This window comes from Bombina bombina, chromosome 2 (assembly GCF_027579735.1).
Source record: "Bombina bombina isolate aBomBom1 chromosome 2, aBomBom1.pri, whole genome shotgun sequence".
Classification (NCBI taxonomy): domain Eukaryota; kingdom Metazoa; phylum Chordata; class Amphibia; order Anura; family Bombinatoridae; genus Bombina; species Bombina bombina.
In genome coordinates this window covers 525,666,393-525,689,347 of record NC_069500.1, presented here as the reverse complement: position 1 = coordinate 525,689,347, position 22,955 = coordinate 525,666,393, and the positions used below count along the sequence as shown (strand labels likewise).

Sequence of the window (22,955 nt, the reverse complement as noted above, 5' to 3'; positions counted from 1 at the left end):
GCAACTATCTTGATCCAAGCGGCATCTTCTATCTTCATCCGATGAGGAACGGCTCCATCGTGAAGAACTCCGGCGCGGATCAATCTTCTTCCTCCGACGTCCAACTGAAGAATGACGGTTCCTTTAAGGGACGTCATCCAAGATGGCGTCCCTCGAATTCCGATTGGCTGATAGGATTCTATCAGCCAATCGCAATTAAGGTAGGAAAATTCTGATTGGCTGATGGAATCAGCCAATCAGAATCAAGTTCAATCCGATTGGCTGATCCGAACAGCCAATCAGATTGAGCTTGCATTCTATTGGCTGATCGGAACAGCCAACAAATTTGGTTTTTTAACTTTATAATAAATAAAGGTTATATTTTAAAATCCTGTTGGGGAATTCTGTTCCTTAGTTAAGGCCTAGAGTGCTATAAGTGCATGCTTTGGGAATTCTGATATCGTTTATATCATTCTTCCTTTGTGTTTATATTTATATTTGTGCACAAGCACCATTTCCTCCAGCTATTGTAAAATTGATAAACCTATACCTCTTTATTTAGTTACTATTAGAGGAAAAGCCTAAGGAGTGCCACTGTTCATTTGGTGTGTTTTTGTTTCAGACCTGGAGTCTTCAGGGGTAATCATGCCAGTTCCTCCTCAGGAACAAGGTTTGGGGTTTTATTCAAACCTATTCATTGTACCAAAGAAAGAAAATTTATTCAGACCAGTTCTGGATCTAAATTTTTTTAATCGTTATGTAAAAGTACCAACTTTCAAGATGGTGACTATAAGGACTGTTCTGCCTTTTGTTCAGCGAGGACATTATATGTCCACAATAGACTTGCAGGATGCATACCTTCATATTCCGATTCATCCAGAACACTTTCAGTTTCTGAGATTCTCTTTTCTAGACAAGCATTACCAATTTGTTGCTCTTCCATTTGGCCTAGCAACAGCTCCAAGAATCTTTTCAAAGGTTCTGGGTGCCCTACTATCTGTAATCAGAGAACAGGGTATTGCGGTGTTTCCTTATTTGGACAATATATTGGTACTAGCTCAGTCTTTACATACTGCAGAATCTCACACAAATCAACTAGTGTTGTTTCTTCGGAAACATGGTTGGAGGATCAATTTACCAAAAAGTTTATTGATTCCTCAGACAGGCTTCCAGATAGATTCAGTGTCCATGACTCTGTCTCTAACAGACAAGAGACGTTTAAAATTGGTTGCAGCATGCCGGCTCCTTCAGTCTCAGTCATTCCCTTCAGTGGCTATGTGCATGGAAGTTTTAGGTCTCATGACTGCAGCATCGGACGCGACCCCCCTTTGCTCGTTTTCATATGTGACCTCTACAGCTTTGTATGCTGAATCAATGGTGCAGGGATTATACAAAGATATCACAATTAATATCCTTGAATCCAATGTACGACACTCTCTGACATGGTGGATAGATCACCATCGTTTGGTTCAAGGGGCTTCTTTTGTTCACCCAACCTGGACTGTGATCTCAACAGATGCAAGTCTTTCAGGTTGGGGAAGTGTTTGGGGATCTCTGACAGCACAAGTGGTTTTGAAATCTTAAGAGGCGAGATTACCAATAAATATTTTATAACTCTGTGCAATTTTCAGGGCTCTTCAGTTCTGGCCTCTGCTAAAGAGAGAACTGTTCATTTGTTTTCAGACAGACAACATCACAACTGTGGCTTATGTCAATCATCAGGGTGGGACTCACAGTCCCCAAGCTATGAAAGAAGTATCTTGGATACTTGCCTGGGCAGAATCCAGCTCCTGTCTAATTTCTGCGGTGCATATCCCAGGTGTAGACAATTGGGAGGCGGATTATCTCAGCCACCAGACTTTACATCCAGGGGAGTGGTCACTCCATCCAGATGTGTTTTCTCAGATTGTTCAGATGTAGGGGCTTCCAGAGATAGATCTCATGGCCTCTCATCTAAACAAGAAACTTCCCAGATACCTGTCCAGGTCCAGGGATGTTCAGGCGGAAGCAGTGGATGCGCTGACACTTCCTTGGTGTTATCATCCTGCTTACATCTTCCCGCCTCTAGTTCTCCTTCCAAGAGTGATCTCCAAAATCATCATGGAACAGTCTTTTGTGTTGCTGGTGGCTCCAGCATGGCCACACAGGTTTTGGTATGCGGATCTGGTTCGGATGTCCAGTTGCCCGCCTTGGCCACTTTCGTTACGACCAGACCTACTATCTCAAGGTCCGTTTTCCATCAGGATCTCAAATCATTAAATTTGAAGGTATGGAAATTGAACGCTTAGTTCTAAGTCATAGAGGTTTCTCTGACTCAGTGATTCATACTATGTTACAAGCTCGTAAATCTGTCTCTAGAAAGATTTATTATAGCGTTTGGAAGACTTACATTTCATGGCGTTCTTCTCATAAATTCTCCTGGCATTCTTTTAGAATTCCTAGAATTTTACAGTTTCTTCAGGATGGTTTGGATAAGGGTTTGTCTACAAGTTCCTTGAAAGGACAAATCTCCGCTCTTTCTGTTTTTATTTCACAGAAAGATTGCTATACTTCCTGATATTCACTGTTTTGTACAGGCTTTAGTTCATATTAAACCTGTCATTAAATCAATTTCTCCTCCTTGGAGTCTTAATTTGGTTCTGAAGGCTTTACAAGCTCCTCCATTTGAGCCTATGCATTCTTTGGACATTAAACTACTTTCATGGAAAGTGTTGTTCCTTTTGGCTATCTCTTCTGCTAGAAGAGTTTCTGAGCTATCATCAGGATAAGGCAGTTTTGCAGACTTCTTTTCAATTTTTACCTAAGGTTGTGAATTCTAACAACATTAGTAGAGAAATTGTTGTCCCTTCCTTATGTCACAATCCTAAGAATTCTTTGGAGAGATCCTTACATTCTTTGGATGGGGTAAGAGCTTTGAAATATTATGTGGAAGCTACTAAAGATTGTTTTATTTTCTGGTCCTAGGAAAGGTCAGAAGGCTTCTGCTATTTCCTTGGCTTCTTGGTTGAAACTTTTGATTTATCAAGCTTATTTGGAGTCGGGTCAGGCCCCGCCTCAGAGAATTACAGCTCATTCTACTAGATCAGTCTCGGCTTTTAAGAATGAAGCTTCAGTTGATCAGATTTGCAAAGCGGCAACTTGGTCCTCTTTGCATACATTTACTAAATTCTACCGTTTTGATGTATTTGCTTCTTCGGAAGCAGTTTTTGGTAGAAAAGTTCTTCAGGCAGCTGTTTCAGTTTGCTTCTTCTGCTTTTTTATTTAAGTTTTTTCTTTCAAAAATGAAAATAAACTTATTTTTTTGGGTTGTGGATTAATTTTTTCAGCGAAATATGGCTGTTTTTATTCCCTCCCTCTCTAGTGACTCTTGAGTGGAAGACTCTACATCTTGGGTATTGATATCCCATATGTCACTAGCTCATGGACTCTTGCCAATTACATGAAAGAAAACATAATTTATGTAAGAACTTACCTGATAAATTCATTTCTTTCATATTGGCAAGAGTCCATGAGGCCCACCCTTTTTATGGTGGTTATGATTTTTTGTATAAAGCACAATTATTTCCAAATTTCCATTGTTGATGCTTTCTACTCCTTTCTTTATCACCCCACTGCTTGGCTATTCGTTAAACTGAATTGTGGGTGTGGTGAGGGGTGTATTTATAGGCATTTTAAAAGACCTAAGGGTAAATCTAATACTTCTAACCGTTTTAATTCTTTTCGACAAAATAAGGAACATAAACCTAATCCTTCCCCCAAGGAATCTGTTTCCAATTGGAAACCTTCCTCAAATTGGAATAAATCCAAGCCATTTAAGAAACCAAAGTCAGCCCCCAAGTCTGCATGAAGGTGCGGCCCTCATTCCAGCTCAGCTGGTAGGGGGCAGATTAAGATTTTTCATGGATGTTTGGATAAATTCTGTCCAAAATCAATGGATTCTGAGTATTGTCTCTCAGGGGTACCGAATAGGATTCAGAGTAAGACCTCCTGTGAGAAGATATTTTCTCTCACGCATCCCAGCAAATCAAAAAAGGGTCAGGCTTTACTGAAGTGTGTTTCAGACCTGGAGTTTTCAGGGATAATCATGCCATTTCCATTTCAGGAACAGGGTTTGGGGTTTTATTCAAATTTATTCATTGTCCCAAAGAAAGAAAATTCATTCAGACCAGTTCTGGATCTGAAAATTTTGAATCATTATGTAAGAGTACCAACTTTCAAAATGGTGACTATAAGGACTATTCTGCCTTTTGTTCAGCAAGGACATTATATGTCCACAATAGACTTGCAGGATGCATATCTTCATATTCCGATTCATCCAGATCATTATCAGTTTTTGAGATTCTCTTTTCTAGACAAGCATTACCAATTTGTCGTTCTTCCTTTTGGCCTAGCGACAGCTCCAAGAATCTTTTCAAAGGTTCTCAGTGCCCTACTCTCTGTAATCAGAGAGCAGTTTATTGTGATGTTTCCTTATTTGGTCGATATCTTGGTACTAGCTCAGTCTTTACGTTCTGCAGAATCTCACATGAATCAACTAGTGTTGTTTCTTCGAAAACATGGTTGGAGGATCAATTTACCAAAAAGTTCTTTGATTCCTCAGACAAGGGTCACCTTTTTGGGTTTCCAGATAGATTCAGTGTCCATGACTGTCTCTAACAGACAAGAGACATTTAAAATTGGTTGCAGCCTGTCGGAAACCTTCAGTCTCAGTCATTCCCTTCAGTAGCTATGTGCATGGAAGTTTTAGGTCTCATGACTGCAGCATCGGACGCGATCCCCTTTGCTCGTTTTCACATGAGACCTCTTCAGCTTTGTATGCTGAACCAATGGTGCAAGGATTATACAAGGATATCACAATTATTATCCTTAAATCCCAATATTCGATTATCTCTGACTTGGTGGTTAGATCACCATCGTATAGTTCAAGGGGCCTCTTTTGTTCATCCAACCTGGTCTGTGATCTCAACAGATGCGAGTCTTTCAGGTTGGGGAGCCGTTTGGAGATCTCTGACAGCACAAGGAGTTTGGAAATCTCAAGAGGCGAGATTACCAATCAATATTTTGGAACTCTGTGTGATTTTCAGGGCTCTTCAGATTTGGCCTCTGTTGAAGAGAGAACCATTCATTTGTTTTCAGACAGACAATATCACAACTGTGGCATATGTCAATCATCAGGGTGGGACTCACAGTCCCTAAGCTATGAAATAAGTATTGCGGATACTTGCTTGGGCAGAATCCAGCTCCTGTCTAATTTCTGTAGTTCATAGCCCAGGTATAGACAATTGGGAAGCGGATTATCTCAGCCATCAGACTTTACATCCAGGGGAGTGGTCACTCCATCCAGATGTGTTTTCTCAGATTGTTCAGATGTGGGGTCTTCCAGAAATAGATCTGATGGCTTTCTATCTAAACAAGAAACTACCCAGGTACTTGTCCAGGTTCAAGGATCCTCAGGCGGAAGCAGTAGATACGTTGACACTTCCTTGGTGTTATCAACCTGCTTATATTTTCCTGCCTCTAGTTCTTCTTCCAAGAGTGATCTCCAAAATCATCATGGAGCAATTGTTTGTGTTGCTGGTGGCTCCAGCATGGCCTCACAGGTTTTGGTATGCGGATCTTGTTCAGATGTCCAGTTGCCAACCTTGGCCACTTCCATTAAGGCTGGACCTTCTGTCTCAAGGTCCGTTTTTCCATCAGGATCTCAAATCATTAAATTTGAAGGAATGGAAATTGAACGCCTAGTGCTTAGTCATAGAGGATTCTCTGACTCAGTAATTAACACTATGTTACAGGCTCGTAAATCTGTTTCTAGAAATATTTATTATCGAGTTTTGAAGATTTATATTTCATGGTGTTCTTCTCATAAATTCTCTTGGCATTCTTTCAGAATTCCTAGAATCTTACAGTTTCTTCAGGATGGTTTGGATAAGGGTTTGTCTGCAAGTTCCTTGAAGGGACAAATCTCTGCTCTTTCTGTTTTATTTCACAGAAAGATTGCTAAACTTCCTGATATTCACTGTTTAGTACAGGCTTTGGTTCGTATCAACTTAGACTCACAAGGATGAACAGTGGCACTTCTTTGACTTTTCCTGGTGCTTGTGCACAAATATAAATATAGACAACAAGGAAGAATGGTATAAAGGATACCAGACTTCCCAAAGTATGCACTTACAGCACTCTAGGTCTAAACTAAGGGTTGGGATTTCTCAACAGGATATTAAAATATAACTTTTATTGGTATTAAAATTAAAAAACCAAAATTGTTTGGTTAATACATACACAATTAAAATTTGCTCCAGTGCCCAAATCAGTGTAATAAGTTCCACGTTAGATCACAATTTATGATAATTCGGCCTGAATAAATTCACCAGTAATAGTGATCTAAATAATTCAGTAAATCAACTAGGTAATGGTTACCACTATAGTATTAATCTAAATAATAGAGCTAATGTAAAGGTTCTAATCCAGGTAGTGTAATCTCAGCTTGATAGACTTATGCTATCATAATTCAGTATAATGGGTAATATCAAAGTTATGAGTATTATATATTAATAATAACTATCAAAGAGTAGGGGTAATAGTGAATTAAATATTCACAAAATGGTTTGAACAGTTGTAACCTGGGCTACAGTTTTAGCCTGTATACTTGTATAAATAGCAATGTGTGCGTGCTTGGTGTTACTATAGTTTTCTATGTTTCATTAAGCACATATTCCTAGAAACTGGAATACGGTTATTGTCACGATAAACATAGTTCTGTGTCGCCCAGACCTCCGATCTAGCCACATATGTTCAATTAAAGTTATTAAATAATTTGACCCTGATTAGTCCATACAGCAATTGCTGCAAAAATACTATGGCTCATATTAATCGGTCTTCCTAAATTTAGGGCATATACTTCATAGAAAACTTTATCTGCAATAATTCAGGCGCCTCCCAGATTCTATTGATTGACAAATGTCCCAAGGTTCATTCACAGTACCATAGGTTATTCTGGGCCAATGTACAGCAAAATTGCCACTGTGTGGGAGTTCAAATTATGTGCCCTGTGGCATAGCCAATGTTATGACTCACAAGTATTATAATTCTCATTCATTGGTCTGAAAAATTATTTTGGTACACATTCATTCATATACTGGGTTTATAGCTCTAGTTAAATTTGGCACAACCCACTTTCACTAAATGCTTTCTATGGTTCAGTTTGTGTTCGGTATCAGCGGTACACCATCTAGTAATATCGAAAGCTCTGAAAGCTGTGTTTGAAGTTAAAGCTTGGTCTAGCGCAACCCAGATTATATGATTAAAGTTAATTGTCCATTAGTTTCTAATACGAATCACCATTGTAACACACATTCATTCCCAGAATTCGATTTGACAATAAAAGTAAGTCTAATCTGGCACAACCCAGGTTATATAAGTAATGATTATCTTACAGTTTATAGTTATTTCGCAACTGTGTTGCAAGTTAATATATAAGTTTCAGTTTGAGCGCCGTGTGGCACAGCAAACGCTGTGACTATCAGGCAGTATCAATCACACTCATACGTCTGTGAGGTCTTACAATGCACGCTCATTCATACAGCGGTTTGGTAGTTTAAGTTAAAACTGGCACAACCCAGTTACTATAACAGTATCTACGGCGTAGCGTATAATTATTGAAAGACTTAGTTAGCAACTTAATGAAATAAAGTCTGGCACAACCCAGGCTGTATGGATATAACTTGTTAATATGTATAAAGTAAGAAAGGTATTTTAACTATAAGCACCATGTAAAAGTCCCTACTCGGTACACTGACCCGGATAGGTCAAATATCTATGATTAGCTCTATAGTTGCGGTAACCCTACACTCCACATGATTTAGCGGTACTGGGCTTGTTTAAAATACATAGAAAAATAGAGCGTGAACGAGTTCAACACTCTCGCCTGACGCGTTTCGCCCGATTGGGCTTCAAAATAGAGCGTGAACGAGTTCAACACTCTCCCCTGACGCGTTTCGCCCGATTGGGCTTTGAAGCCCAATCGGGCGAAACGCGTCAGGGGAGAGTGTTGAACTCGTTCACGCTCTATTTTTCTATGTATTTTAAACAAGCCCAGTACCGCTAAATCATGTGGAGTGTAGGGTTACCGCAACTATAGAGCTAATCATAGATATTTGACCTATCCGGGTCAGTGTACCGAGTAGGGACTTTTACATGGTGCTTATAGTTAAAATACCTTTCTTACTTTATACATACAGCCTGGGTTGTGCCAGACTTTATTTCATTAAGTTGCTAACTAAGTCTTTCAACATTATTCCAAATAAAGATTTATAATATTTTTAAGTGCTGGTGACTCAAAGTCATTTATACGTTTTGGGAGTATTGCAGTCATACTCTGTCACACGAGCACTTTGTTATAACAGCAGTGCTGACATCCCAATTGCATGGAGAAGAGGCCTACATCAACATTAAAGGAGCTGCAGGAATATCTGGCTAGTACTGGCTGTGTGGTACATGTGACCACAATCTCCGTATTCTTCATATGTCTGGGCTATGGTGTAGAGTGGCAAGACGAAGGCCTTTTCTCATGAAGAAAAACACCCAAGCCCGGCTAAATTCTGAAGTCTCCCAAAAGCATGTTGGAAAAGGTGTTATGGTCTGATGAAACCAAGGTTGAACTTTTTGGCCATAATGCCAAAAGATATGTTTGGTGCAAAAACAACACTGCACATCACCAAAAGAACACATACCCACAGTGAAGCATGGTGGTGGCAGCATCATGCTTTGGGGCTGTTTTTCTTCAGCTAGAACTGGGGCCTTAGTCAAGGTAGAGAGAATTATATGAGCAGTTCCAAATACCAGACAATATTGGCACAAAACCTTCAGGCTTCTGCTAGAAAGCTGAAAATGAAGAGGAACTTCATCTTTCAGCATGACAATGACCCAAAGCATGCATCTAAATCAACAAAGGAATCGCTTCACCAGAAGAAGATTAAAGTTTTGGAATGGCCCAGCCAGAGCCCAGACCTGAATCCGATCAGTGGGGTTATCTGAAGAGGGCTGTGCACAGGAGATGCCCTCAAAATCTGACAGATTTGGAGTGTTTTTGCAAAGAAGAGTGGGCAAATCTTGCCAAGTCAAGATGTGCCATGCTGATAGACTTATACCCAAAAAGACTGAGTGCTGTAATAAAATCAAAAGGTGCTTCAACAAAGTATTAGATTATTTTTTTATTTTTACTTCCCTCCACCTAAAAGATTTCAGTTTGTTTTTTAATTGAGCTGTACAATTTATAGGTCACATTAAAGGTGGAAAAAGTTCTGAAATTATTTATCTTTGTCTCATTTTTTACATCACAAAAACCTGACATTTAGTCAAAGATATCACAGACGTTCAGATAACATACAATCTGACTTTTGTACACACTGACAAATTGTGTAATAATACAAACAGGGTTAGTACATAAACTTGTGCTTGTTTAAATGGACATTAGACTTGAATTGTATCATACATATGACAGAGCACTAGTTTAACATACTGAAATATTTAATTTAGAGATGTGTAAATTCATTTTGAAATTAACAGGAAGGTCCATGTTAAATAGACTGCTCACTAGTATATAATTAAAATTCTGTCTTTGAAATGTAATAAAATTACAATAATAAAAATTCTGTCTTTGAAATGTAATAGTAAAAAACTGTACAAATATTTAAACTCTTAAAGGGACACTGAACAATTTGTTTTTCTTTTGTGATTCAGATAGAGCATTCAATTTTAAGCAACTTTCTAATTTACTCCTATTATCATTTTTTCTTTGTTCTCTTGTTATCTTTATTTGAAAAAGAAGGCATCTAAGCTTTTTTTGGTTCAGAATTCTGGACAGCATTTTTTATTGGTGGATGAATTTATCCACCAATCAGCAAGAACAACCCAGGTTGTTCACCAAAAATGGTCCGGCATCTAAACTTACATTCTTTCATTTCAAATAAAGATACCAAGAAAATTAAGAAAAATTGATAATAGGAGTAAATTAGAAAGTTGCTTAACATTTCATGCTCCATCTAAATCACGAAAGAAAAAAATTGGGTTTAGTGTCCCTTTAACCCCTTAACGACCAACGACGTATGGGGTACGTCCTGCAAAAAAATGCAGTTAATGACCAAGGACGTACCCCGTACGTCGTTGGTCTTTGAAAGCAGTGGAAGCGATCCTGATCACTTCCAACTGCTTTCATGTTATAGCAGTGATGCCTTGATATTGAGGCATCCTGCTATAACATTTTTTAGCCGTCCGATGAAGAGAGAGCCACCCTGTGGCGCTCTCTGCATCGGCCATCAATGGCCATGTTCGTTGGTGGGTGGGAGCTGATCCAGGGAGGCGGGTGGGCGGCCATCGGTGGGGAAGGGGGGCGAGATCGAGTGCGCGCGCGGGTGGGAACCCTACACTATGGAACAAATGTTAAGTGGTACACGGTGGGAGAGAGGGTGGGAACATTACAAATTAACTTGTAATTTAACGATCTGGGAGGGTGGGAGGTTGGGGGTTGAGGGGGGGGCAGCTACACTACAGAAAATAGAATTTTTAAGATAATAAAATGTTATAAAAAACATATTTGATTTAAAACTGGGTACTGGCAGACAGCTGCCAGTACCCAATATGGCGCATAATAAGGCCGAGAGGGGGGTTAGAGAGCTGTTTGGGGGGGATCAGGGAGGTTGGGGGCTAAGGGGGGATCCTATAGAGCAGAATTATCTCTTTTTTTTTTAAATCCCCCAAAATCTCTTATTTTAGTACTGGCAGATTTACTGCCAGTACTTAAGATGGCGGGGACAATTGTGGGGTGGGGGAGGGAAGAGAGCTGTTTGGGAGGGATCAGGGGGTGTGATGTGTCATGTGGGAGGTTGATACCTACACTAAAGCTAAAATTAACCCTCCCTACAAGCTCCCTAATTAACCCCTTCAATGCTGGGCATTATACATGTGTGGTGCGCAACAGCATTTAGCTGCCTTCTAATTACCAAAAAGCAAAGCCAAAGCCATATATGTCTGCTATTTCTGAACAAAGGGGATCCCAGAGAAGCTTTTACAACCATTTATGCCATAATTGCACAAGCTGTTTGTAAATAATTTCAGTGAGAAACCTAAAATTGTGAAAAATGTAACGCTTTATTTTTATTTGTTAGCATTTGGCGGTGAAATGGTGGCATGAAATATACCAAAATGGGCCTAGATCAATACTTTGGGTTGTCTACTACATTATACTAAAGCTAAAATTAACCCTAAAAGCTCCCTACAAGCTTCCTAATTAACCCCTTCAATGCTGGTCATAATACATGTGTGGTGCGCAGTGGCATTTTGCGGCCTTCTAAATACCAAAAAAGCAATGCCAAAGCCATATTTGTCTGCAATTTCTGAACAAAGGGGATCCCAGAGAAGCATTTACAACCATTTGTGCCATAATTGCACAAGCTGTTTGTAAATAATTTCAGTGAGAAACCTAAAGTTTGTGAAACAATTTGTGAAAAGTGAACAATTTTTTTTATTTGATCGCATTTGGTAGTGAAATGGTGGCATGAAATATACCAAAATGGGCCTAGATCAATGCTTTGGGATGTCTTCTAAATATAAATATATACATGTCAAGGGATATTCAGGGATTCCTGAAAGATATCAGTCTCCCAATGTAACTAGCGCTAATTTTGAAAAAAAGTGGTTTGGAAATAGCAAAGTGCTACTTGTATTTATGGCCCTATAAGTTGCAAAAAAAGCAAAGCACATGTAAACATTGGGTATTTCTAAACTCAGGACAATATTTAGAAACTATTTAGCATGGGTGTTTTTTGGTGGTTGTAGATGTGTAACAGATTTTGGGGGTCAAAGTTAGAAAAAGTGTGTGTTTTTCCATTTTTTTCCTCATATTTTATACTTTTTTTAATAGTAAATTATAAGATATGATGAAAATAATGGTATCTTTAGAAAGCCCATTTAATGGCGAGAAAAACGGTATCTAATATGTGTGGGTACAGTAAATGAGTAAGAGGAAAATTACAGCTAAACACAAACGCTGCAGAAATGTAAAAATAGCCTTGGTCCCAAACGGACAGAAAATGGAAAAGTGCTGTGGTCCTTAAGGGGTTAATGATCTGTGCTCTAATTAATTAAATAGTATTTTCCAGTTTCAGTATAAAAGGGTAATGATATGTATCACTTTTCTACAGCGTATACTGTTATTACTATAGAAACCTAATGTTTTGTTGTTTTCCCCCCTTGTTTACCCTTTCTCTCTCTCTTACACTGTCTTCTTTTCATTCTCCCCTCTTCCTCTATTTTCTTATTTTTATCTCTCATTCATTTACTTTTACTCTTCCACTGTCACTTCATTCCCCTTTTTGCCATTTTCCTCTCACTGTTTCTTTCTCAGGTCTGTGTTGTGGGACAAAAATGCAGTAACAGCCACTGGATTTATGGATGTTGCTCGAGCCCTGGAGAAGTGAGTGTAACAACTGCAACTATTCATGACATGATATATAAATATATACACACAGTTTATGAAGTAGCCAGGTGGGGGCAGTGTACTATTTTTCTATTATTATATCATATCCTAAGCTCTATTATTATATCATATCCTAAGCTTTATTATTATATCATATCCTAAGCTCTATTATTATATCATATCCTAAGCTCTATTATTATATCATATCCTAAGCTCTATTATTATATCATATCCTAAGCTCTATTATTATATCATATCCTAAGCTCTATTATTATATCATATCCTAAGCTCTATTATTATATCATATCCTAAGCTCTATTATTATATCATATCCTAAGCTCTATTATTATATCATATCCTAAGCTCAAATTGATTACATAATTGAACATAAATGTATTTAATGATAATTTGTGCAATAAAAATTGAACATTATTAATATTATCTAATTTTATCTTTATATTGGCTGAAATGTTAGCACTCTCAGCATTTCTTTAACTTGTAAAGGATTTATTATGTGACATTTCGGGGATTACATCATCCCATTCCTCAGTATTGATTTACCCCCCTAAAAATGAGTGCAAACTAAGGTGTGGTAATTGTGTGAATCTTTCTGACAATCCTCAACTGTCACTCATTCAGTGGCACGCTTCTACGCTTCTATTTGGCACCTGAGTCATGTTTAGTAGCTTTGTGTTGTCATGTTTTATAATGTATTTGCATATAGTGCAAGGATCTCCCCCCTGCTAAACTACCTCCTCTTGTCAGGTGACGTACTGCTATACATTACATATGGAGACTATATCTAATGGTTATTGTTGTGGTGGCGGGGGAGGGATGTGAGTGCACATGCGTATTGCTAATCTCCTCCCTTGCTGTAGAGTTTATATGGAAACTTAGAATGCTGTAAGCAGGGGTGGAGCTTAGCAAAAGGTTCTCCAAAATATTAGCTTGCCCATCACAAAATATAATATCTGTCATGTTAATAAGGCCCACTAAAAACAACAGTCAACGTGTAATTTCTTGCTGTACCCTTCAATCCCTGCTACTCTTAAACACTACCCAGAGTAGCACTTCCCTGTCATGAGGAAATCTATATTTAAAACTGATATTTGAAACAAAAAGGTGAGGCATTGTTAACCTCGTTTGCAAATATGTGCCCATAGTCCTTTGGTCCAGTAGGAAACATTAGTAGTTCAACTTTTCTGTTGAAAATGTGCAGATGAACATGATGTGTTAATTAACTATACAACAACTGAATTGTAAACATTGTTGGCCAGATTACAAGTGGTGCACTAATTAACACTTCTGCTGGAGCGTTAATTGCGCTGGAAGTAAGCTTTTTGCGCTCGTCGGGTTGCGCTTGTATTATGAGTTGAAAGTAAACTGTTTTCGCTCGTGCGCTATCCCGACAAGTGCAAAAAGCCGAACTTAGAATATTGCATGCGCGTTCACGTATTTCCCCATAGAAGCCAATGGAGAAAAAAGTGGGGGGGAAAACACCCCACTCTTGCGCAATCCCGATTGTATATTCTCATGTGCGCAAACCTGACATGAAAATATGAATATTTCACATTCCAATGTTGTTCACATTTTCCCAATCTAATGCAGAAAAAATAAGTAGCTAATGCAGAAATAAATTGTTCACTGAACATCCAAACATTCTTTGGATAATATGCATAAAGATTAATAGATTCCCATGGTTTCACCAACCTTAATTTTCACCATAAGATATAACGGCCGGCCCAAATATATATATATTGCCAGAAAGACCTTGAAACAACAGTTTAACAAGCTAGAATCAATGGTTGAGAGGCACAGCTTACCACAAGCCCTTACTAGAGCACTGGACATAAACACAGTGTTAAAACAAAGGCCAGGGGTAAGAGGAGAATGAGACTAAATAGCCAAACTCTCTCTAGTACTTAAATCAGCTCCTACAAAACAAACATAAATTAAGTACTAGGAAGTAACTGTACGTTTATAAATTCAAATATCAAAGAAAGACATAACTTTGTAGCAGTTTAGTCATATATAAACATTTAGGTAAACATGCAACATTACCTAAATGCAGATTTTCTGATAGCAGAGGAATAAAGGTTTAAGGCAATCTAAGTCAGACAGCCCGTTCAAGGCCTTACAGCAAAAAGCAGCACAAAATCATTAAACAAATGCAGAGTCCATAAACAAGCAAAAGTAATAAATCAAGTCAATCCAAACAAAGGGTTAAACAGAAGCGTAGTCAGGGAAGTCAAGTCAAACCAGTAAGAATAAACAGTAATTGCCAGAATAAGAGCACAAGCAACCACATGATGAAAACAGAGAGCTTATAAAGACTGCTACAATTAGGGCCTAATTGATTCTTAAAGGTAGAGTACGCGTTACTGCAGCAGGAACAAAAATAGCTTTCCTAGACAATTACTTGTTATGACAGACCTAAATTATATGCCTAAAATATAAACAAAATATTCACAGATATGTACAAATCTTATTTTTTCACCAACTCACCCTCTCAAATATACACCATATCCATAATCAAATATATATAGACCAGTGCTTATGAAAAAAAAACACATAGTATATTACCAATATTTTACAACATATGTAGATTAAAATATCTTAATTAATTATGATGATTCTCCAAAAGGTTGACATCAACAATGTAGAGAACATTTATTTTCATTTAGCCTAAAATTTCTGTGCAGCATATGAAATAATATGAAATATAGTACATGTAAAAAAATAATGCTAAATATTCCAACCTCAAATATTATTAGCATAAATTCTATGTGATGCACCTTCTCTAACAATCAGTGACATAGCTACACCAATTATATAGCCCACTATAAATCTAATTACTAGTCTTAAAGCCCCTGTACACGGGTTCAAATGTGTAAGGCCAGGTATGTTTGTAGCTGCCCAACTCCCTCCCTACCCTCTGATCCCCCCTCTCTACTCTCTGATCCCCCATCCACTCGGATACCCCCTCTGTGCCGCTGTCAACATTTTTTTTTCTGTAGCATAGCAGTCCGACCCACTCCCGCCCCCCTCCAGCGAGGTGCCGCCCACCCATCTCCCTCCTAACCCTCCCGGCGCTGGTCGTCACGGCCTTTGTCAAAAAACTTTGTTTTCTGTAGAGTAGCAGTCCTACATGCTCTGCCCGCCCACCTCCAGCGAGGTTCTGCCCACCCACCTCTCTCCTAACCCTCCTGGTGCTGATATGTCAAAGATATTTTTTTCTGTAGCGTAGCGGTCCCACCAGCTCTGCCCCCTCAGCGATGTGCCGCTCACCCGCCTCCCTCCTAACCCTCCTAGCGCTGGTCGTCTTACGCATTTTCTCGTGCGCAGCCCAGTCGGCGGTCACTGATCCTTATGGCCAGGTATGTTTGTCTCGCGCTGCAGTCTCTAGTGAGCATGACTGCATCGGACAAACATACCTGGCCTTTTAGAATATAGGATATTACACTACAATAAGAAAAATGCAATATTTATGTTTATCAGCTGTTAACCTCCTCTCTTTCCTACCCTCTGGATTATCTTGCTTAGGAATCGGAGTCTTCGTTTCATGTCCTTCCCTGTGGGAGACATTTGTCAGGCTTATCAAAAGCATCCAGAGAGAACTGAAAATGCCTGGAGGAAGGTGAGATGCCCTAAAACAGAGTCTGTGTTCACCAGAATACATTCTTCAATTGCACCCTCTGTAGACCGACTTTATTACTGCTGCTCATACAGAAATTCCATAACCTTTTTGTAAACTTCCTGTGTCACTTTTAAAGGTGATTTTCTTCATTATACTTTGTCTGTGGATTAACCTTTGCCTGGGTTCCAAATAGGTGATTATTGTAACATATACATTAACTCAGACATGGAAGTCTTTGTTGGCACATGATGCCTCCTGGTATTGTGAACGTTTTTAATTGGCCTTCAAACCCCAGGGTTAAGGCTTTATTACTGTGGATGACAGCAAGTGTTCAAACTGCTACAGATCCCATTCGTGGCAAAACACGCCACTGGAAGTGTAGGGAGTCATATCATATGTCAGAACTGCCGAGGGGGTGCATGCCAAAAAGCAGCCGAGTCTGCCGCAAATACAGAAAAAGAAAGAAAACAGCTGCCATTTTCTTCCTTTTTAAGGCTTTATTACTGTGAAGGTTCACAAAGTATAATGGTTATATTTATTTTATTTATATAGCTATTATTCACCTAGATTACGAGTTTTGCGGTACGGCTATACCGCTGAAACATTGGCCATTGCGCTTGGAATGGCCAGGAATGCATATTACGAGTTGCAGCAGTATATCTATACCGCAAGCATATTCTAGCCTTTAATGCAACGTCCATTCCGCACTCAAAAAAATTATGTTTGAGGGCGGGATTTTCATAGCGCCGGTATTACAGGTTGTGCGTTCCGGCTTAAATGCTTGCGTTATGCTCTATACCGACACAATCCATACCACGATCTGAGAGCAGTAGTTATGGATTTTAGGTAACAAAAATGTTTCACAAAACTCATAACTAAAATGTTACAAAGTACACTAACACCCATAAACTACCTATTAACCTCTAATCTGCCGCCCTCCCGCATTGCAAACACTATTTAAAACGTATTAACCCCTAATCTGCCACCTACATCGCTACTATTAAATACATTTATTAACCCCTAATCTGCCGCCCACCCACATCGCCAATACTATTTAAATATATTAACCCCTAAACCACCACTCCCCGACAACGCTGACACTATAATAAAGTTATTAACCCCTAAACCTCTGGCCTCCCACATCGCCTCCACTAAATAAACCTATTAACCCCTAAACCTCCAGCCCTCCACATCGTAAAACACTATATTAAACTATTAACCCTTAAACCTAACACCCCTAACTTTAAATTAAAATTACAATATAACTATATTTAAATAAATAAAAACTTACCTGTGAAATAAAAATAAACCTAACATTAAACTATAAATAAACCTAACATTACTAAAAAAAAAACCTACCAATTAAAAATCCTAAATTACATATTTAAAAAAAAAACTAATCCTACGAAAAAATTTAAAAAATCTAACATTACAAAAATAAACAGTAAAATTTTGAAAAATAAAAAACACTAAGATCACAAAATAATAAACAAAATGATCAAAAATAAAAACAATTACACCTAATCTAATAGCCCTATAAAAATAAAAAAGCCCCCCCAAAATAAACACACACCCTAGCCTACAATAAACTACCAATAGCCCTTAAAAGGGCCTTTTTTATGGGCATTGCCCTAAGTTAAACAGCTCTTTTACCTGGAGAAAAATACAAAGTCCCCCCAACAGTAAAAACCCCCACCCAACCAACCCCCCAAAATAAAAAGCCTAACTCTAAAAAAAAAATAAGCTACCCATTGCCCCTAAAGTAGCATTTGTATGGGCATTGCCCTTAAAATGGCATTCCGCTCTTTTTCACTGGCCTTAAAAGGGCATTCAGCTCTTTTACAATTTGCCCAAAGTCTTAATCTTAAAAAACAAAAAACAAAACCCCCCAAAAAAACTAACACAAAACTCAGAATATCTACTCATGGTTCCTGAAGTCCGGACATCAATCTCCATCCAGGCGGTGAGAAGTCTTCATCCAGGCGGCGACATCTTCATCCATCCCGGGGGCATCTTCTATGTTCATCTTGGTGGCGCATCCTTTTCATACGGTCACCGCCGTACACTAAAGTTGAATGCAAGGTACCCGTTTCAAAATGGCGTACTTTGCATTCCTATTGGCTGATTTGATTCTTTAAACTCAATTCAGCCATTAGGATGAGAGCTTCTGAAATCCTATTGGCTGTTCAAAAACAGCCAATAGGATGAGAGCTACTGAAATCCTTTTGGCTGTTCAACTCGTAATGGCAGCGCTATGGAGAGTGAAATAACGCAACTTTTTTAGCGTTATTTTCGCACCCTGTTTAGCGCAAAACTCGTAATCTAGGTGATTGTGAGTTAGTTCTAGCTTCTCTGAGACATTCTCTGCTTGCAAGAATGATTATTATTTAGGGCTGTTAGCAAAACTTTTCTAGGAGTGTGGCCCTGTTGTCCAGTAGTCTGTGAGGGCCCCAGGTATTTTTAATTTTTTTATTTTTATTGTAATTATTTACCTTTGCATATCAGGGTGAGACCTTGCTCTGGATTTCAAAGTGCTCTAAGAAAATGACTACTTGTGCTTTAAAATACATTTTCACATTGAAGCCACTAAGACTTTTTTCTAGGTTATTTGAATTATTTTTTTTTTAAAGTAAGAAATTATTCTTGTAATATTAAACAAATTAGAAAAACTAAAGTATTTTGAGATTACAAAATATTTTGTTATATGTGTGTATGTTTCACATCTGAATGTATGCAGTTTAAAGCCCCTCTGGGGTGTGTTATACTGAAAACAAAAATACTATGATGTCAGATGCTTTGTCTGTGCTGATTTTGTGAATACTCTCTTTGCTCTTCCCCTCTAAATTCCGTTCAGATACACAGCTGTCTCCTGCGGAACTCTCAAACGGTTACAGTCTCTGACCAGAGAGCACTGCGTCTCCAGCAAGGTGTCACAAGCAGTGCAGAGCAGGTAATTGTGCTTTGTTATCTTGCATAACAGCAGGTTTGTAGAAAGTGTGATGTTACTTTAATGAAAATAATGTCCAAAAACTGTTTGTGCAAATACAAATATATTGATCACACCACTGCAACTAGATCCCTTTGTGTCTAAGTCCCTGCAGATGACATAGGTCAAGATTTATAAATTTTCGAGCAGACAGAATTCATATGTTGTAAACCTGTCCGCATTTTATCGCAATTTGTGGGGCGAATGTGTTCCCCATATTTATCATTGCATTTGTGCAATAGCGCCCTCCTACCCTAACGCAACCATGCGTGAGAGTAGGGCTTGTCAATCACCCGAGTCAAATGAATCCGGGGTGATTTTCATCCGCCAACTTTAGTTTGGTGGAAAGGCTTTATGAAGCAGCGGTTTAAAATGCTGCTTCATAAATATCAGTTGCAGGCTCAAATGAATAAGCCTGCAACCAATCAGGGATTAGCCACTTAAAAAAATCTTGTCCATAATATTACTTTATAAGTCTCATCTTGGCACTCAAAGGCAAAAATGCTTAGAGATGTCAAAATAGGAGATATTTTGTATTTTAAATAATATTACAGTTAAAGGGACAGCATAACTGTAAAAAGCTGACAGGAAATATCACCTTAGCATCTCTATGTAAAAAAGGAAAATATTTTACCTCACAATTTCCTTAGCTCAGCCATGTAAGTTCTGTGTAAAAAGTCATACTTCAGCTGCAGCTCAGCTGCAGGTAAAAAAAAAAAAAAAGAAGAAGAAGAAATGAGCAGCAGCCAATCAGCATCAACAGTGCTGAGGTCATGAACTCTTTTACTGTGATCTCATGAGATTTCACTTAGCTCTCATGAGATTTCATAGTAAACTTCCTTTAAACTGAATAGGGAAATAACATGAGAGTGCACGAGGCTCAACCCCTTAGCTGTCCCGGGACAGACATACTAATATGCTGCTTAGAAATCCTTTACAATGGGATGTGGCTACTGAGGAACTTTTAAGGTAAAATCTTTCTTTTTTACACAGAGATGTTCAGGTGATATTTTCTAGACGGCTTTTTACAGCTATACTTCATCACTTTCAAGTGTTTACACATTTGAGTATTATGGCCCTTTAAGGGAAGTGCTTAAAAGAATGCATGTAGTAGAAGTACAGAGAGCAATACAATCCCAACATGCTTCCGATGGTTGCTGTCAATCACTAGTATAAACTAAGTATCAATTATTGCATGAAGACTGCAAAGCTGCCAGGATGAGTTGTCTGTCTGCCTCTGGTTTATATAGAGGTTTTCATTTTTGCAGATGCTGCAGACACTGTCAGCAATGATACAAGACCACATATACGCCCTGCGTTCCTGTGACCTGGACACTGTCCAAGAGGACATCCTGTGTGCAAGACAGCTTCTTCGGGATGCCAGGAACTGCCGAGCTGTTAGTGATACGCTGCTTTATTTCTAACTTTACTTTTTTATTTCTCTTCCTTTACTTTTCCTCTCTCTTCTCTTAGAACAGTTATTATATCTGTTCCTACTTAAAATAGAAAGATTAGAATCACTATTTATTTTAGTGACCCCTTTATCTGTAACAGTCATGAACAAATAATATTTAAATCCTTTTGTTGTTAGGCATGTTACTATTATTTAGCATGAACACATTTGGGAGGTAAAGGAGCTTCCTGCAACAGAATACACATATAGCACTCAAGAGTCACTGATGAATATATATCAAAAGGATATAATAGGTATGGACAGGTAATACTGGTACCAAATCTCAGAAGGAGAGAGAGGGTGGAGATTCATTTGTTTAAAAAATAACTTTTAATAAGTGTAATGACGTTAAAATAAAAGGGAAGAAAATTAAAAACACACACAAATAACTGGTTCTATTGCTATCACAATATAAAAAAGCACTAAAATCGCGTGCAGGGGTAATGAGTAAGAATAATATCGCAGTGTAGGTCTGGAGCAAAGTTGAAGAACTGTGGCTAGATTGGTTCCGGTTACTGCCTGATATTGAGCAGATATAAATGAGTGAGATACACTCTGGTATTGTTCATTGCAACAATGTGTCAGGTTGATGTATATGGGGTCTCAGATTGAATGTGAATGCCTTATGAAGGATTTATAAGATCCTCATTAAATCCACAATGAAAGAGGGAGTTAGTGATAATATAATGTTCAAGGACAAATAAAGAGTATTATTGCCTGCAAAAGGTAACAATGTTACTGTCTATGTTCATGATAACACTTATATCTAAAATATATTTGTATACTGAGAGTTCAGATAATAACCCATATTTGGTGTGAGTTAACTGATCTCATGATTGAGTGATGACATATATACATATATATTGTTTCAGAGAAACATAAATGCAGGTAGTTGGATGTATTGTAACTTTATATTATAAAGGCATATTATTAGTGAACCACCAACCTATGCCTAAATAGTTTGACCGTATTTTGGTATTTATAGTTATGTACACATTCAATTAGCTATCAGATAAAGCAGATTGGTGTATAAAAGAAATACTTAATATCAGCTAACAACTAACTGTTACGTGGTTGATGCAACGTAACCAACAGCTGTGGATCTGATACATTTTTAAGTAAAAATAGGTGCGCTTGCACAAATAGTTATTATTATTATTATCGTTATTTGTAGAGCGCCAACAGATTCCGCAGCACTATAAACAAAGGCGGAGTACAACAAAACAATTATAGGATCAAATGGGAAGAGGGCCCTGCCAAGAGTTGCACTGTTGTAGTCAGCTCTTGAGAAGGTGATCAACAAACAGCTGGACTCTTAGGCTTACATGCTAAGGGGGTTCAGGGGATAGCAATGAAGGAGAGGAACTGGTATAAAGAAAGGTTAGTGTAAGTTGTATGCATCCCTGAACAGTAGAGTCTTTAGGGAGCGTTGAAGCTTGGGAGAGTCTTGCGGAGCTAGGCAGAGAGTTCCACAAGATGGGAGCCAGTCTGGAGAAGTCCTGTAAATGGGAGTGTATTGAAGTAACAAGAGTGGAGGTCAAGAGCAGAGCGAAGGGGGTGGAAGGGAGAGTATCTGGAGACAAGGTCTGAGATATAGGGGGGAGCAGTGCAGTTGAGGGCTTTGTGTGTCAGAGTGAGAATTTTGTGTTTGATCCTAGAGGCAAGAGGAAGCCAGTGAAGGGATTGGCAGAGAGGTGCAGCAGATGAAGAGCGACATGTAAGGAAGATGAGCCTGACAGAGGCATTCATTATGGATTGTATAGTAAGACCCCTATGACCCGTTTTGGCTAACCTCTGTTGTGTAACTCGATTGCAAATAGGAATAATATATGTATAAATTCACATTGTGATCAATCAACTAGCATTTGGGTATTCACATAATCAGTTAGTCAGTTGTTCCAATGAACCTACAATTGAGTAAAACCGCTACCAATATCTGTAGTGGGGAGTCAGTTCTCACCCAACATTATAGCTGCACGCCTAGTAAATAAAGTGATCAAGTAGTTATATTTAGTAGAACAGTTAAAGTGGCATTTTAAAACACAGGAGTTCCCATTGACTCCTCACCAAGCACGGCTTTCTCAAAGGGTATTATTTAGCATGACCTGTGCTGTTATGACATAATTAAAATCAGTATTTACTCAGTGACATTCTAATTATTCAAAAGCAATTATTTCCAACAACATAGGCCTAGATTATATTCCTCATAATCCGCTAGATTACGAGTTTGGCGTTATGAGTGAAAAAGAATCGTTATGCATCATAACGCTGCTTTTTCCCTAACACCGCTATTACCAGTCTTGTCGTTATAGGTGTACCGCACACCTTTTTGGCCGTCACGCAACGTCTTTACCGCACTTTTTAAAAAGTCCTTTTTCAATGGGACTTCCATAGCGCCGGTATTACAAGTTTGCCTGGGAGGCCAAAA

General features: G+C 38.5%; 1 protein-coding gene across 1 annotated transcript in view; it reads left to right on the top strand.

The window, feature by feature from the left end:
* Positions 1-22,955, top strand: part of CARMIL3 (capping protein regulator and myosin 1 linker 3) — a 252,398-nt gene that overhangs the window by 86,304 nt on the left and 143,139 nt on the right. The window contains exons 22-25 of the mRNA XM_053702312.1: positions 12,380-12,448; positions 15,995-16,088; positions 18,943-19,038; positions 20,343-20,471. Coding sequence (XP_053558287.1) covers positions 12,380-12,448; positions 15,995-16,088; positions 18,943-19,038; positions 20,343-20,471 — 388 coding nt within the window. The remainder of the gene's footprint in view (positions 1-12,379; positions 12,449-15,994; positions 16,089-18,942; positions 19,039-20,342; positions 20,472-22,955) is intronic.